Raw genomic sequence first — 16,086 nt, forward strand, 5'->3', positions numbered from 1 at the left:
AGGGATTCTCACCAGGGTTAGTCTCCACCCTGTTGAAGAGTAGGAAACCTATAACATCTAGAATCTACGGTAGAACGTGGAAAAAGTTCCTTGACTTCCTGGGGAACCCTTTAGGAGATGTAGCTCCAGTGGGACCTATCCTAGAGTTTCTACAGGCGGGGCTACAACTCATGTTAGCAACCAGCACCCTCAAAGTCCAAGTCTCAGCTCTGGGGGCCCTATATAACTGCAACCTAGCGTCCAATAGGTGGGTGTTCCGCTTCATAAAATCTTGTGGTAGGTCTAGGCCGGTCATCATCCCAAAGATACCACCCTGGGACCTGAATCTAGTCTTGGAGGCTTTAACCACAGACCCCTTTGAGCCATTACAGAAGTTGTCACCAAAACTACTCACACTTAAAACAGTGTTACTAGTAGCCTTAACATCAGCCCGTAGAGTGAGTGACCTACAAGCTCTGTCTGTATGCCCTCCATATACTCAGATTTTTGATGACAGAGTGGTTCTAAGACCAGATCCGGCCTATCTCCCCAAGGTGGTCCTCAAGTTCCATAGGACTCAGGAGATCTCCTTGCCATCATGTTGTGATAATCCTAGGAACCCTGGAGAGCAAAAGTTCCATACGTTGGATGTAAGGAGGGCCATACTACAATATATGAGAAAATGGAAAACGGTCTTAGGAGCGCAGGAAAGAGACTCAGACGAGAGATGGGGTTAAACCACAACACGTTTCGATGGAGGATCCGTCTTCATCAGGTGGATTCCACCTGATGAAGACGGATCCTCCGTCGAAACGCATTGTGGTTTAACCCCATCTCTCGTCTGAGTCTCTTTTCTGCGCTCCTAAGACAGTTTTCCATTTTCTCATTGCTCCTATCCTCCATCGGAGGTTTTCGGCTGGAGCTGCGGTGGAGACCTGACATTCTAATCTGCCCCTGGGTTGCTTCCTAAGCGCTCCTCTATGACCGCTTATTACTGACTCTAATATTACAATATATGTCAGTGACTAGTCAGTGGAGGAAAGATCAGTCCCTGTTTGTAGCCTTTCAGGGTAGTAGAAAAGGGTACGGGGTAGCCAAGAGTACCATTGCCAGATGGATCAGGGAGGCCATTATGTTATCCTACTCTGCATGTGGTGCTCCGATTCCAGAAGGCATCAAGGCTCACTCTACCAGAGCCATGGCTACCTCCTGGGCAGAGAAGGCTGAGGTATCGATTGAGCAGATTTGTAAGGCCCATTACTTGGTCCTGTCCTTCGACCTTTTTCAAGCACTACCGACTTGATCTATCTTCCTCTACTGACCTAACCTTTGGTAGAAGGTTGCTACAAGCGGTGGTCCCTCCCTAAGGTGTCTTGTTCTACAAAAGTCTCTCGTGTGCCGTCATGGGAGATTGGAAAACACCAAGGTTAGTTACCGGTAGCCGTTTTTTTCGGAGCCCATAACGGCACCTGTATATTCCCCCTCCTTATCACTCCTTTGGTGTGCACTATAGTTTGGGTGCTTTTTTAGTTAAATATAATGTGATAGTTTTACCATGTGTACTAACCCATGTGTACTATCTCATGCTCTGTAAACCAACTGAAGCGGGAGAGAGGTACCACCCTTTTATCTTCAGTAGGGTTCCTGTCCTGACTGGGCGGATCCACTCTCTCATGTGTGCCGTCATGGGCTCCTGAAAAACCGGCTACCGATAAGTAACCTTGGTGTTTCCCTTTGATCCATCCTGACGCTCTTACAATCATGGCCAGTGTCCGGTTTGTATCTTAGTACAGGTCTCAGCGCTCTCAATTCTGTTTCAACAGAATTTGGTCTCTCGTCCTCAGGTCAAGACCTTCCTTCAGGTCTAGTGCTACAATATCATCCCCCTGTGGATCTGTGGGACCATAGCCTTGTTTTAAGTGTTTTTCAGAGACCTCCCCCCTCCCCCCCTTGACCCATTCAGGACATCACATTTCCCTTCTCCCCTGGAAGGTTGCCTTTTTGGTTGTAATCATTTCCATCAGACGGGTCTCAGAATTAAAAACTCTATCTTGCCTTCCCCCTTTCTCATTCTCTACCAGGACAAGGTGATCTTTCAACCAATTCCTTCTTAAGGTAGTCTCCTTCAGACGTTCGGATGCCTTGTCATTCCTGAGGGTCACCGTAAGGTACCCCCTTCCTTCAAGTCTACAATCGCCCGCTGGATCTGCTTGACTGTGTTTAGACGTATCGCATTAAGGATAGACCACCTCCTCTGGGAGTAAGGGCCCACTCCACCCGTTTGGTGGGGCCTCCTGGGCCATTTGCCACCAGGCTTTCTGCAACCCAGATTTGCAAGACCGCTACCTGGTCATCACTTAAAATATTTGCAAGATTCTACAGGGTACATACGAATGCATCAGTAGATGCTGGCCTGGGTAGAAAGGTTCTGCAAGCAGCAGTTGCCTGACCTGATTTGAGCACAATATTTTGTTCCCTCCCTTGGGACTGCTTTAGGACATCCCATGGTTACCTGTGTCCCCCAAGGAAGTGATAAAGAAAAAAGGATTTTTGGTACTCACTGTAAAATCTTTCTTGGAGCCTTCATTGGGGGGACACAGCACCCGCTCTAGTTTATGACTCTAATGGGCTTATGTGTAGGTCTTTGTTGTTGCTTCTCCTACTGTTTTTTCACTCTGACAAGCTTTATGCCAGTAGGTGGGTGTACCCTGCTGAGGAGGAGCTAACTTTTTTTCTCATTAATGTACATTCTGCACCCCATCTTGACTGAAAAAAAAAAACAGAAATGTAGAAATTTTTGCCAATTTATTAAAAAAGAAAAACTGAAATATCACATGGTTAAAAGTATTCAGACCCTTTTCTCTGTATTGAGTAGAAGCACATTTTTGAGCTAGTACAGCGATGAGTCTTCTTGGGAATGATGCCACATGTTTTTCACACCTGGATTTGGGGATCCTCTTCCATTCTTTCTTGCAGATCCTCTCCAGTTCTGTCAGGTTGGATGGTGGACAGCCAGTTTCAGGTCTCTCCAGAGATGCTCAATTGGGTTTAGGTCAGGGCTCTGGCTGAGCCAGTCAGGAATGATCACAGAGTTGTTCTGAAGCCACACCTTTGTTATTTTAGCTGTGTGCTTAGGGTCATTGTCTTGATGGAAGGTGAACCTTTGGCCAAGTCTGAGGTCCAGAGCACTCTGGAAGAGGTTTTCATCCAGGATATCTCTGTACTTGGCCGCATTCATGTCTCCTTCAATGGCAACCAGTTGTCCTGTCCCTGCAGCTGAAAAACATCCCCATAGCATGATGCCACCACCATGCTTTACTGTTGGGATTTTATTGGGAAGGTGATGAGCAGTGTCTGGTTTTCTACACACACACACCGCTTAGAATTATCACCAAAAAGGTCTAGCTTCATGTCATCAGACCAGAAAACCTTATTTCTCTTAGTCTGGGAGTCCTTCATGTGTGTTTTTTTTTTTTTTTTTTTTTTTTTTTTTTTTAGCAAACTCTATGCGGACTTCCATTTGTGTTCCACTGAGGAGAGACTTCTGTCTGGCCACTCTGCCATAAGGGCCTGACTGGAGGAGGGCTGAAGTGATAGTTGACTTTGTGGAACTTTATCCCATCTCCCTACTGCATCTCTGGAGCTCAGCCATAGTGATCTTGGGGTTCTTCTTTTCCTTTCTCACCAAGGCTCTTCTCCCATAATTGCTCAGTTTGGCTGGACAGCCAGGTCTAGGAAGACTTCTGGTGGTCCCAAACGTCTTCCATTTAAGGGTTATGATGGAGGCCACGGTGCTCTTAGAAACCTTGAGTACTGCAGAAATTCTTTTGTAACCTTGGCCAGATCTGTGCCTTGCCACAATTCTGTCTCTGAGCTCCTTGGCCAGTTCCTCTGACCTCCTTAATCTCACACCAGGGCTGTGGAGTCGGTAAGCCAAACCTCTGACTCCACGACTCCGACTCCCTCATATACGGCTCATGTTTAAGTGATAAATTTACTGTAGTAAAATGGTACCATCAGGCTTTTAATCATTATTATGATGCAAGAATCAAGCCATTTACATAAAACATAAAGTATATTTATTGGAATACAACTTTAGAACACATTTTTTTTTAACATATTTACAATTTATTATACACTATGCCAGTAAGTGGGGGGAAAAAAACAGTTTTCAGTAAAAATGTACTGAATAACATTTGTGCAGTCTATGACTTTGTTCTGAGAAATAGTATCGCCTCCCTCAAGTCCTCATTCATAGATGACCTCAAATCTGACCTAATTATTTTAAGGCTAGAGAACAACCTCTCTACAATAACTTGGGTTGCTGGCAAAGCAGTAACCACATAGACAACATCTCTAACAATTTCAGGGTATAAAGGAATTTCCGGGTATAAATAAATTGCCTCGTGCACAGTCAGTTTAGATGAACGATTGAACTCTTCTACTTCTTTGAGAGCAAGTGAAAAATTTTGCTGAAATATGGTCAATCTGTTTTCTATGGGAGTGGAATCTTTTTCCCTGTGGAAATGCTTTGCTTGCTCCATGTCATCCAAATACTTGTCGAAATCAAACTCCTCATCGGATAAGGATGAAGAAACAGCGGCAGCAGCACTGGCAGGACCCGAGTCTTCTTGCTCTTTGCTGTCCTGTCGCCCACTCATCCTAACTGCTGCCTCAATCAGAGCTTCTTTTCCTTTAGTAAGCTGTTGATCTCTCCATTTCAATGAAGCAGCAATGCCATCTGTGATTAAACCTCCTCTTTGGGACAGGCAAAGCAACAAGTTCTTCCACTCCTTTATAAAAATGCCAGGAGTTAAATCCTCAGCTTGTAACTTTTTAGTAACTGTAATTGGATAATGAAGGACTTCCTTCACTTCAGCCACCTGTGTCCATTGACCTTCATGTATTGTTACCTGAGGGTTGGCCATATATACAAGGAAGGGTTTCAGCTCAAGCAATCTATCATTAAATAGGTGCTGCCCCACAGAATAGCTTGATCCACAATCGCCCCTTTTCCAGCACGTCTCTTCAAGATGGAATCAATTTTAGGGGTTCTGGCAGCATTAGCCGATTTCCTCACTTTGCTAATCATAGCTCTAGCATGTCCCTCTTCCTGATTATCTCTTATTGCCAGCTGCATCATGTGCCCAACACAGCGCATGTGATGAATAGGAAAGAGGTGTGAAGCAGCTTCCACAAGATCATCTAATTGAAAAGAATCATGTTGCTGTTCTTCTGTAATAATATCTGTTTGTTCCTCCCTTACGGGAACAGGACTGTGGCCTTCCATCTCCAATATACTGAATGTGAAATGTTCTTCTAGCTGCTGTTCACCTTCATTATTCTCGTTCATCAGTTTAATTGTACTTATCATGCTTGAAACATTCAGTTACAATAGCAAGAACCTGTTGTTTTGTGAGTTCATAATCTTGCAGGACTTTTTCCACTAAGGTCTGGAGGAACTGACTGCTGTGATTAGCTTTAGTGTCTTTTACTGCCAGCGTCGTAACAATTTTTTTGTTATCACAAATATATCAACCGTTGATAGAAAAATAGTCCACTCTGTGACGTGTGCAGGCATCCATTTTCAGAAACACAGAGAGTCTCTTGCAAGTCTTTTTAAGATCTTCCTTTTGGTTAAGGGCTTCTTCAATCACTAATTTTCTAATACTTTCTCTTTCCAGAGAAACGTCAAGTTTGCGGGCCATTTCTCCATTAAGAGCTGTAAAAGCAAGTTGTGCAAATAGTGATAATGGTACACTGTCCTTCACAACAAGCTCGATGGGCTGTCTTTTAAACACATCTGCTGTCATTGTTACAGTAACTTTACTTACAAAATATCTTGTAACTGACGTTTGAGACGCTCTTTCCTCCTCATTTGCCTGGCAGGAAGTGCTGGTCTCTGGTTACCTGGTGCTGCTGTGATCTTTTTCAATCACAACTATGTAAACTTCTGGGTTGCATCATTGTAAATGTCTTTTTAGATTGGAAGCTCTTGAAGGAGCATTTTTAAAACTGCCTTAGTATGCACTGATTTTGGCATCACAGCATTTGTTTTCATCTGGGTCACTTATACACTGACACACAAAATGTTTTTTTATCTTGATTCACTGTGAAATGCTCAAATACAGCTGACTTCATAAGATGCTTCTTGGACATTTTATAATTATGTAAATTTGCTTTCAAAATAATTTTGTCCTGTAAAAAAAAAAGGTATATTGTAATGCTTGCAAGAATAGGGAATCATGCACTGTATGATTTAGGATAGAAATAAATCAATCTTTGCATAAATCAATAGGACAGATAAGTATAAAGTTTGTAAAATATGTTGTTAGATAGCTTTACTCTGAACTTTCAATGTCAAGCTTGTCTCAGGGTACAGCTCACTAAATGCTTCACATCATATTTCTTCACAGTCTATGAAGAGGGGAGGAGGGAGGGAGCATGTTTGTTCTGAATCATATTCCAGAGCGCGCACACACGCATATATATGTCCTCATCGATCCTGTTCCTGTATTTCCAAATTTGAGATGTTAGAAAACAGTTTTTCCCCTTATATTCTATGTATAGTGTATACAAGTCATCACAGCAGCTAATTTCTCCAAACATGAGCTAAGAGGAAAAGCAAACTAAAACATCAAGCATACAGAGACAACATATACTGGACTATGGATTTATGCACAGTTTTTTGAAAGTTTAGATATGCTTTAAAAAGTACTAACCTTCCTTAATCCTGCTTTCCTGTTCACTCCAGAAGTTCTGAGATGAAAGTAGGCTTTCCTTCACTGTGTGTTTATTTGTCCCCTTATCTGTAGAGGAGGAAGAGGAGGAGCTTCACAACTTATCATGAATATAAACTGCAGCACAGATTCATCTCAGCTGAAAGTCTACACTTTAGATCAGGAGTAGGAAAGACATTTATAGGACATTTCCTAAGTTTCCCAAATTCTTATGAAAAAATATTCCCCACAAACTGCATTGAACTACTGTACCCAATTTATTATATATTTTAGGAGTCGGTCCATTTTATTCCGACTCCACCAAAATGGGCTCCGACTCCACGACCCCGACTCCACTGCCCTGTCTCTCACACAACCCCGTCTCTCACACAACCCCAAAAATGCACCAGGCAAAATTGTTGGCACCCTCAACTTGATATTTGGTTGCACACCCTTTGGAATGAATAACTGCAATCAGTTACATCCCATAACCATCAACAAGCGTCTTACACCTCTAAACTGGAACTTTGGACCATTCATCTTTTGCAAACTGGTACAGGTGTCTCATATTTGAAGGGTGCTTTCTACCAACAGCAATTTTAAGATCTCACCACAGTTATTCAATGGGATTTAGATCCAGATTAATTGCTGACTACTTCAGAACTCTCCAGCACTTTGTTTCCCTCACTTTATGGGTGCTTTTTGAAGTATGTGTGGTGACGCTATCCTGCTGTAAGAGCCATGACCTAGGATGCAAACCTAGGTTTCTGACATTGGGCACTAAATTGCGACCCAAAATCCTTTGATAATCTTCAAATTTTACAATGCCTTTAACACAGTCAAAGATACCCAGTGCCAGAGGGAGTAGATCAACCCCAAAACATCTTTGGACCTCCACTATATTTACCTGTAGGTACTGTGTTCTTTTCTTTGTAGGTCTCATTCCATTTTTGGTAAACAGTAGAATGATGTTCTTTACCAGTAAGCTCTTTTTTGATCTCATCTGTCCACAAGATGCTTTCCCAGAAGAATTTTGGTTTACTCACATTTATTTTGGCAAACTGCAGTCTAGTTGCAGTTGGGTCCTTCTGGATCTTCTGCCATAGCATTTAATTCAAATGTCAACAGATACACCCTGAGCCTGCAGGACACCTTGAATTTCTGTAGAACTTGATTAGGTATGCTTACCCACCATCCAGACTATCCTGCGTTGCAACCTTTCATCAATCTTTCTCTGCCATCCATGTCCAAGGAGATTAGCTACTCTGCCATGGGTTGTAAACTTCTTGTTTATGTTGCGCACCATGGACCAAGGAACATCAAGATTTCTGGAGGTGGACTTGTAACTTTGTTGATATTGTTCAACAATTTTGGTTCTTAAGTCTTCACAGTTCTCTTCTCTTTCTGTTCTCCATGCTTAGTGTGGCACACACAAACACTTCAATGATTGAGTCAACTTTTCCCCTTTCTATCTATTCAGGTGTGATTTTCATATTGCCCACACCTGTTACTTGACACAGATGAGTTGAAACGAGCATCAAATGCTTGAAACAAAGTTGTTTACCTATGGAATGGCGCCAACAATTTTGTCCAGACCATTTTGGGGGGTTTGTGTGAAATTATGTCCAATTTGCCTTTTTTTCCTATTTTTTTGTTACATATTTACATAGTTAAGGTTGAAGGGAGACTTTAAGTCCATCTAGTTCAACCCATATCCTATCCTAACTTGCCCTAACATGTTGATCCAGAGGAAGGCAAAAAAAACCCATGTGGCAACAGTAAGCTTCACATTGGGGAAAAAAATTCCTTCCCGACTCCACATACGGCAATCAGACTAGCTCCCTGGATCAACGCAATATTAAGGTAACTAGTGTATATACCCTGTAATATTATACTTTCCAAGAAAGGCATCCAGTCCCTTCTTAAATTTTAGTAGGGAATCACTCATTACAACAACATATGGCAGAGAGTTCCATAGTGTCACTGCTCTTACAGTAAAGAATCCGCGTCTGTGAGATTGCTTAAACCTTCTTTCCTCCAGACGTAGAGGATGCCCCCTTGTCCCCGTCACAGGTCTAAGAGTAAAAAGATCATTAGAAAGGTCTTGGTATTGTCCCCGCATATACCGTATATACTCGAATATAAGCCGAGATTTTCAGCCCGTTTTTTTGGGCTGAAAGTCCCCCTCTCGGCTTATATTCGAGTCATATACACCGAGGGGGAGAGGGGCGGGGGTGTCAGGTCATACTTACCCGTCCTGACGCTGTCTCTTGAGCCCCCAGCTTCTCCGCGCTCTCTGTTCCTGCCTTCAGCGGTCACGTGGTACCGCTCATTAAAACTCATGAATATGCGCATATTCATGAGTTTTAATGAGCGGTATCACGTGACCGCTGAACGCAGTAAGAGAGAGCGCGGAGAAGCTTGGGGCTCAAGCGACAGTGTCAGGACGGGTAAGTATAGCGATACTCACCTGTCCTGCGTCCATGGCTGCTTGCTGCTGTCTGTCATCGGTCAGTGACTTGAGACAGCAGAGGGCGCGGTGACGTGATTAGTGCGCGCCGCGCTCCCTGCAGTCTGAACGTCACTGACTGATGACGTGGCAGATAGCGGTGAGCAGCCATGGACGCAGGACAGGTGAGTATCTGACACCCAGCGACGGAGAGGTGAGTATGTCATTTTTTTTATTTTTACATGCTGCAGCAGCGGCAGCATATGGGGGAATAATCTTTAGGAGCTTCTAATGGGGGCAGTATATGGGGGAACAATCTATGGAGCTTCTTATGGGGGGCAGTATATGGGGGAATAATCTGGAGCTGCTTATGGGGGGCAGTATATGGGGGAACAATATGGAGCTTCTTATGGGGGCAGCATATGGGGGAATAATCTATGGAGCTTCTAATGGGGGCAGCATATGGGGGGCAGTATATGGGGGAACAATATGGAGCTTCTAATGGGGGCAGCATATGGGTGAATAATCTATGGAGCTTCTAATGGGGGCAGCATATGGGGGAACAATCTATGGAGCTTCTTATGGGGGCAGTATATGGGGGAACAATCTATGGAGCTTCTTCTGGGGACACCATATGGGGGAATAATCTATGGAGCATTTCCCACCCTAGGCTTATACTCGAGTCAATAAGTTTTCCCAGTTTTTTTGTGGCAAAATTAGGGGGTCGGCTTATACTCGAGTATATACGGTATTTATACATTGTAATAAGATCACCCCTAAGCCTTCAATTCTCCAAACTAAATAACCCCAAGTGTAATAACCTGTCTTGGTATTGCAGACCCCCTAGTTCCCTAATAACCTTGGTCGCTCTTCTCTGCACCCGCTCCAGTTCAGCTATGTCTTTCTTATACACCGGAGACCAGAACGGTACACAATATTCTAAGTGTGGTCGCACTAGTGACTTATATAGAGGTAAAATTATGTTCTCCTCATGAGCAGCTATGCCTCTTTTAATGCATCCCATTATTTTATTTGCCTTTGCAGCAGCTGCCTGACACTGGCCGCTAAATGTGAGTTTGTCGTCCACCCATACACCCAGGTCTTTTTCAGTGACCGTTTTGCCCAGTGTTTTACAATTAAGCACATAATTATACATCTTGTTCGTTCTACCCAAGTGCATGACCTTACATTTATCCCCATTAAAGCTCATTTGCCGTTTATCAGCCCAAGCTTCTAGTTTACATAAATCCTCCTGTAATATAAAATTGTCCTCCTCTGTATTGATTACCCTGCAGAGTTTAGTGTCATCTGCAAATATTGAAATTCTGCTCTCTATGCCCCCTACAAGGTCATTAATAAATATGTTAAAAAGAAGCGGGCCCAAAACTGACCCCTGTGGTACCCCACTGCTAACTGTGACCCAGTCCGAGTGTGGTCCATTAATAGCCACCCTTTGTTTCCTTTCCCTGAGCCAGCTCTTAACCCACCTACACATATTTTCCCCTATCCCCAATGTTCTCATTTTATGTATCAACCTTTTGTGTGGCACCGTATCAAAAGCTTTTGAAAAGTCCATGTACACTACGTCCACTGCATTCCCTTGGTCCAGTCCGGAACTTACCCCTTCATAAAAGCTTATCAGATTAGTCTGACCGGAACGGTCCCTTGTAAACCCATGTTGATATTGGGTCATAAGGTTATTCTTCTCCAGATACTCCAGTATAGTATCTCTTAGAAAACCCTCCAGGATTTTACCCACAGTTGAGGTTAAACTTACTGGCCTATAATTTCCAAGTTCAGTTTTTGTCCCCTTTTTAAATATTGGCACCACATTTGCTATTCGCCAGTCCTGTGGTACAGACCCTGTTATTATGGAATCTTTAAAGATTAAAAATAATGGTCTATCTATGACTGTGCTTAATTCCTGCAGTACTCGGGGGTGTATCCCATCCGGGCCCGGGGATTTGTCAATTTTAGTGCTTTTTAGACGCCGCCGTACTTCCTGCTGGGTGAAGCAGGTGACATTTAACGGAGAATTTTTATCCCTGATCACGTTATCCGTCATGGGATTTTCTTGTGTAAATACTGTTGAAAAAAAGTCATTTAGCATATTGGCTTTTTCCTCATCCACCATTTCACCCAGACTATTTTTAAGGGGACCAATACTATCATTTTTTAGCTTCTTACTATTTATGTAGTTAAAGAATATTTTGGGATTATTTTTACTTTCTCTGGCAATGAGTCTCTCTGTCTCAATCTTTGCCGTCTTGATTTGCTTTTTACAGAATTTATTTAATTTTCTGTATTTATTTAATGCCTCATCACTACCTACTTGCTTTAATTCTCTAAATGCTTTATTTTTATCTCTTATTGCGCCCCTTACAGCTCTATTTAGCCATAGTGGTTTCCTCCTATTTCTAGCATGTTTATTCCCATATGGTATATATTGTGCACAGGTCCTACTCAGAATGCTAATAAACGTCTCCCATTTTCTTTGTGTATTTTTATGTCTCAGGATATCGTCCCAGTTAATTCCACCAAGATCATCTCTCATCCGTTGGAAATTTGCTTTCCTGAAGTTTAGTGTCCTTGTAACCCCTCTACTACACATCTTATTAAAGGATACATGAAAACTTATTAATTTGTGATCACTATTACCCAAGTGACCCCCAACCCTTACATTTGATATGCGGTCTGGCCTGTTGGTTAATATTAGGTCTAGCAGTGCCCCCCCTCTTGTTGGGTCCTGAACCAGTTGTGAAAGGTAATTGTCTCTCATAGTAGTCAAAAACCTATTACCTTTGCTGGAACTGCAGGTTTCGGTTCCCCAATGTATTTCAGGGTAGTTGAAGTCCCCTATAATAATGACTTCTCCTTGAGTCGCAGCTTCATCTATTTGCTTTATGAAGATATTCTCTGTTGCTTCCAATATTTTTGGAGACTTATAACAAACCCCTATCAGTAATTTATTATTTTTCCCCCCTCCCCTTATCTCCACCCACAGGGACTCTACATTTTCATTAGACTCATATATATTATCACGAAGGATGGGTTTTAAGGATGATTTTACATATAAACACACACCTCCCCCTCGCTTATTTGTTCGGTCATTTCTGAACAGACTATAGCCCTGTAAATTAACCGCCCAGTTGTGGCTCTCATCCAGCCATGTCTCAGATATCCCCACCATGTCATAATTATGTTCCAACAACATTAACTCCAATTCCTCCATTTTGTTGGCAAGGCTTCTGGCATTAGTATACATGCACTTTATGTATCTCTCTGTACCTCTATTCTTTCTTAAATTATTAACTGTTCTAACCCCACCCCCAATGTCATTATTTGTGCCCAGGTCTCTATCTGCACTGTCTTCCCCTCCTATGAAAGGAATACCCTTCCCCCCCCGTCCCTAGTTTAAACACTCCTCCAACCTTCTAGCCATTTTCTCCCCCAGCACAGCTGCACCCTCCCCATTGAGGTGCAGCCCGTCCCTAGCGTAGAACCTGTAGCCAACTGAGAAGTCGGCCCAGTTCTGCAGGAACCCAAACCCCTCCTTCGTACACCAATTCCTGAGCCACTTATTAACCTCCCTAATCTCCCGTTGCCTCTCTGCTCTGGTGTGGCACGTGGTACAGGAAGTATTTCCGAAAATACCACCTTGGAGGTCCTTGCTTTAAGCTTACAGCCTAATTCCCTGAAATCATCTTTAAGGACCTTCCACCTACCTCTAACTTTGTCATTTGTGCCAATGTGCACCATGACCGCTGGATCCTCACCAGCCCCTCCCAGTAATCTGTCAACCCGATCAGCGATGTGTCGGACTCGAGCGCCAGGTAGGCAGCACACCGTTCGACGATCCCTGTCTTTGTGACAGATTGCCCTATCTGTTCCCCTAATAATTGAGTCTCCCACTACCAGAACCTGTCTGGCCTGCCCTGCTCTCCTATTTCCCCCCTTACTGGAGCAGACACTCCTCCGGCTTTCAGAGGACATGCCTTGCTGCAGCAGTGCTACTCCTGCACTAACACTCCCCTCATCTGCCAACTTAGCAAACTTATTGGGGTGTGCTAGATCAGGACTAGCGTACCTGGTGCTCTTCCCTCTACCCCGCCTTCTAACTGTCACCCAGCTAGCTGCTTCATTGTCCTGCAGCTCCAACCTAGCATCCCCCCCCTCATCTATCCCATTGAGCGTCTGCTCAGTGAGCAGAAGACTCCTTTCCATATTGTCTATGGATCTCAGTGTTGCCAGCTGCACATTTAGATCCAGTATCTGGGCTTCCAAATGCACAATGTGCTCACATCTTGCACAGCAGTATGCACCCTCGACCGGGTGTTCAAGGATTTCATACATGCGGCAAGACGTGCACTGGATGGCATTGGCAATAGTGGAGCACATCCTAATGGGGATTGCACCAGACAATAAGATAAGCAAAAATAAATGTGTTGTTGAAATACACACAAAGGAAATGTGTTTAGCAAAATGTGTAGTTGCAATCATTTACTGAAAAAAATACCGTATTTTTCGCTTTATAAGATGTACCTGATTATAAGACGCACCCCCAAAATTTGTTGAAGAAAAAGAGAATTTTTTTATGTTAAATGGGGTTCTGTCTTATAATGCCAGTGTCCATCTTACAAATCATATATATGTCCTTCATCCTGGTATCTATTAAACCCCCATCCTGGTACATGGCCGCCCTGTGCTACTGGCACATTGCCCCCCTGTGCTGCTGGCATGCACATGACTCCCCCATCCCATCCTGGATATGCCCCCCTGTGCTGCTGGCATGCACATGGCCCCCACATCCCATCCTGGATATGTCCCCTTGTGCTGCTAGCACGCACATGGCCCCCACATCACAACCTGGATATGCCCCCTGTGCTTCCGGGCCGCACATGGCCCCCACATCCTATCCTGGATATGCCCCCCTGTGCTGCTGGCACACACATGGCCCCCACATCACATCCTGGATATGCCTCCCTGTGCTGCTGGCATGCACATGGCCCCCCCATCCCATCCTGGATATGCCCCCCTGTGCTGCTGGCACGCACATGCCCCCCCCATCCCATCCTGGATATGCTCCCCTGTGCTGCTGGCACGCACATGGCCCCCACATCACATCCTGGATATGCCCCCCTGTGCTGCTGGCACACACATGCCCCTCCATCGCATCCTGGATATGCCCCCCTGTGCTGCTGGCACGCACATGATAAAATAACTAAAGGTTAACTCACCTTCCGATGATGGCTCCGGGCTCCCTGCTCCCCCCTCGGCTCTTCCTGTGTCTGTGCTGACATCCAGGAGCTGCTCATACAGGCATTTCACTGTAGCTGCAAGACCTTCCATCACATGACCGCAGTGCTGCACACTGGGAGTCACGTGACCACAGGTCCTATTGGTACAGACACAGGAAGAGCCCGGGGGGAGATAGGAGCACGGAGCCATCATCAGAAGGTGACTATAGTGGCGGGGCAGTGGGGGGAGAGTGCAGGCACATGCAATAGGCGCTGCTCCCCTGTCCACCAACTCGGCGCGGCTTCAGCACCGAGGTGATGGACAGCGAGTGCAGTGAATATTACATGAGCCTAATGAGCGGGAGCACTGACCACCTTCTGTCTCTGCAGCCTGCAGCCAGCCCCCTGACACCACTCCAGAGCCGCCCCCCCTCCTCTACAGCACACATTAGGATTATAAGACGCACCCCCCACTTTCCCCAAAATTTGGGGGAACAAAAGTGCGTCTTATAATCCGAAAAATACGGTAGTTCATTTTCTGCAACAATTTCAAGGGGAGCAACACTTTTCGGCCATGACAGAAGATCATTCTTAAGCATCCACTAGATATACAGTCTGAACAGTACAATGGAAAACATTACTTTATTGTTCTTGTGTCCATATATAATGTGTCAATACACATTTTACTAGCTGTAACTTTTGTATTTGCTTTTTTAGATTCCCAGCCAAAGTGTTCGTCTTCTGTTTCTCAGAAGAGCAGGGAAAATGACGCTGTATCAGATACAGACAGTAGCACTCCCGAAATATTCACACATCATGCAGATGTACCCATGAGTGACTCCTCTGATGGCAAGAGTGAGATTTCTCCTTTGATGTTTTCCGAACATTCTTCCAACCCAGAACAGCCCAGTACAAGTAGACCTCAGACTGACAGTGCCAGCAATAATGCTAGCCCTAACTGCAAACAAGGAGGAAGTGTACACTCCAGTGCTGCCTCTTTCAATATAATACCACTTACTCAAGACTCATTCAGTGATTCACTACAGAGAAGTTTGTCAACAGGCAATGAAGTTCAGATAAGTCCAATTAAGTCTCATATGTCAGAAAGTAAAAACAGCTCTGCCTCTAAAAGAGACCGCTCCTTCCTCAGTAATGAGAGCAACAGAGGGAAAAGCTGTGTTCTGGGCACACGGAGACCCTCAAAGAGGAAGTATACTTCTGGGGATCCAGAGAACACACAGTCAGACTTGGCACAACTGGAACCTGCAGACATTGAAAAGCCAGATTGTGTGACTACTACCGTGCAATCTTGTGGCGAAAATGACACAGTGTCAGATAATGAGGATGGTGTAAATTTCACTGAAGTCAGTAACCAGATAGAAAAAAAAGAGGCAGCAATCCCTGATGGAAATATCAAGCAAAATAATAATAAGTCTGAACAACCTGTTAAATCACATAATACACAATGCAATAAACTTGGCAGAAAGAGAATAAAAGCACACAAACCCAGTTTACTCTTTGTGGCCAATCCAACAATCCATGTATCTAAAGATTCTGCGAATGGGCCTACAACAAATAAAGACCTTATACAGGAAGCACCATCTAATGCAATGCATGGATCGTCATCTTTCCAGGTCAAAGAGAAAAACCCAGTCTCTGTCATGGAAATAGGACGGACTAAATTGGTGAGGAATGTTACTGC

At 44.1% G+C, this 16,086-nt stretch overlaps 1 protein-coding gene across 3 annotated transcripts in view; it reads left to right on the plus strand.

Moving 5' to 3' along the window:
- Nucleotides 1–16,086, plus strand: part of ACD (ACD shelterin complex subunit and telomerase recruitment factor) — a 141,986-nt gene that overhangs the window by 85,339 nt on the left and 40,561 nt on the right. For 2 of the 3 annotated variants that reach the window (XM_073550121.1, XM_073550122.1), the window contains exon 12: nt 15,102–16,069. In XM_073550121.1, coding sequence (XP_073406222.1) covers nt 15,102–16,069 — 968 coding nt within the window. Of the gene's footprint in view, nt 1–2,955; nt 3,002–15,101; nt 16,070–16,086 lie in introns of all 3 variants that reach the window. The other variant, XM_073550123.1, reaches the window with a different exon arrangement.

This window comes from Dendrobates tinctorius, unplaced genomic scaffold, assembly GCF_039654945.1.
Source record: "Dendrobates tinctorius isolate UK_male_01 unplaced genomic scaffold, ASM3965494v1 ptg000163l, whole genome shotgun sequence".
Taxonomy (NCBI): Eukaryota; Metazoa; Chordata; class Amphibia; order Anura; family Dendrobatidae; genus Dendrobates; species Dendrobates tinctorius.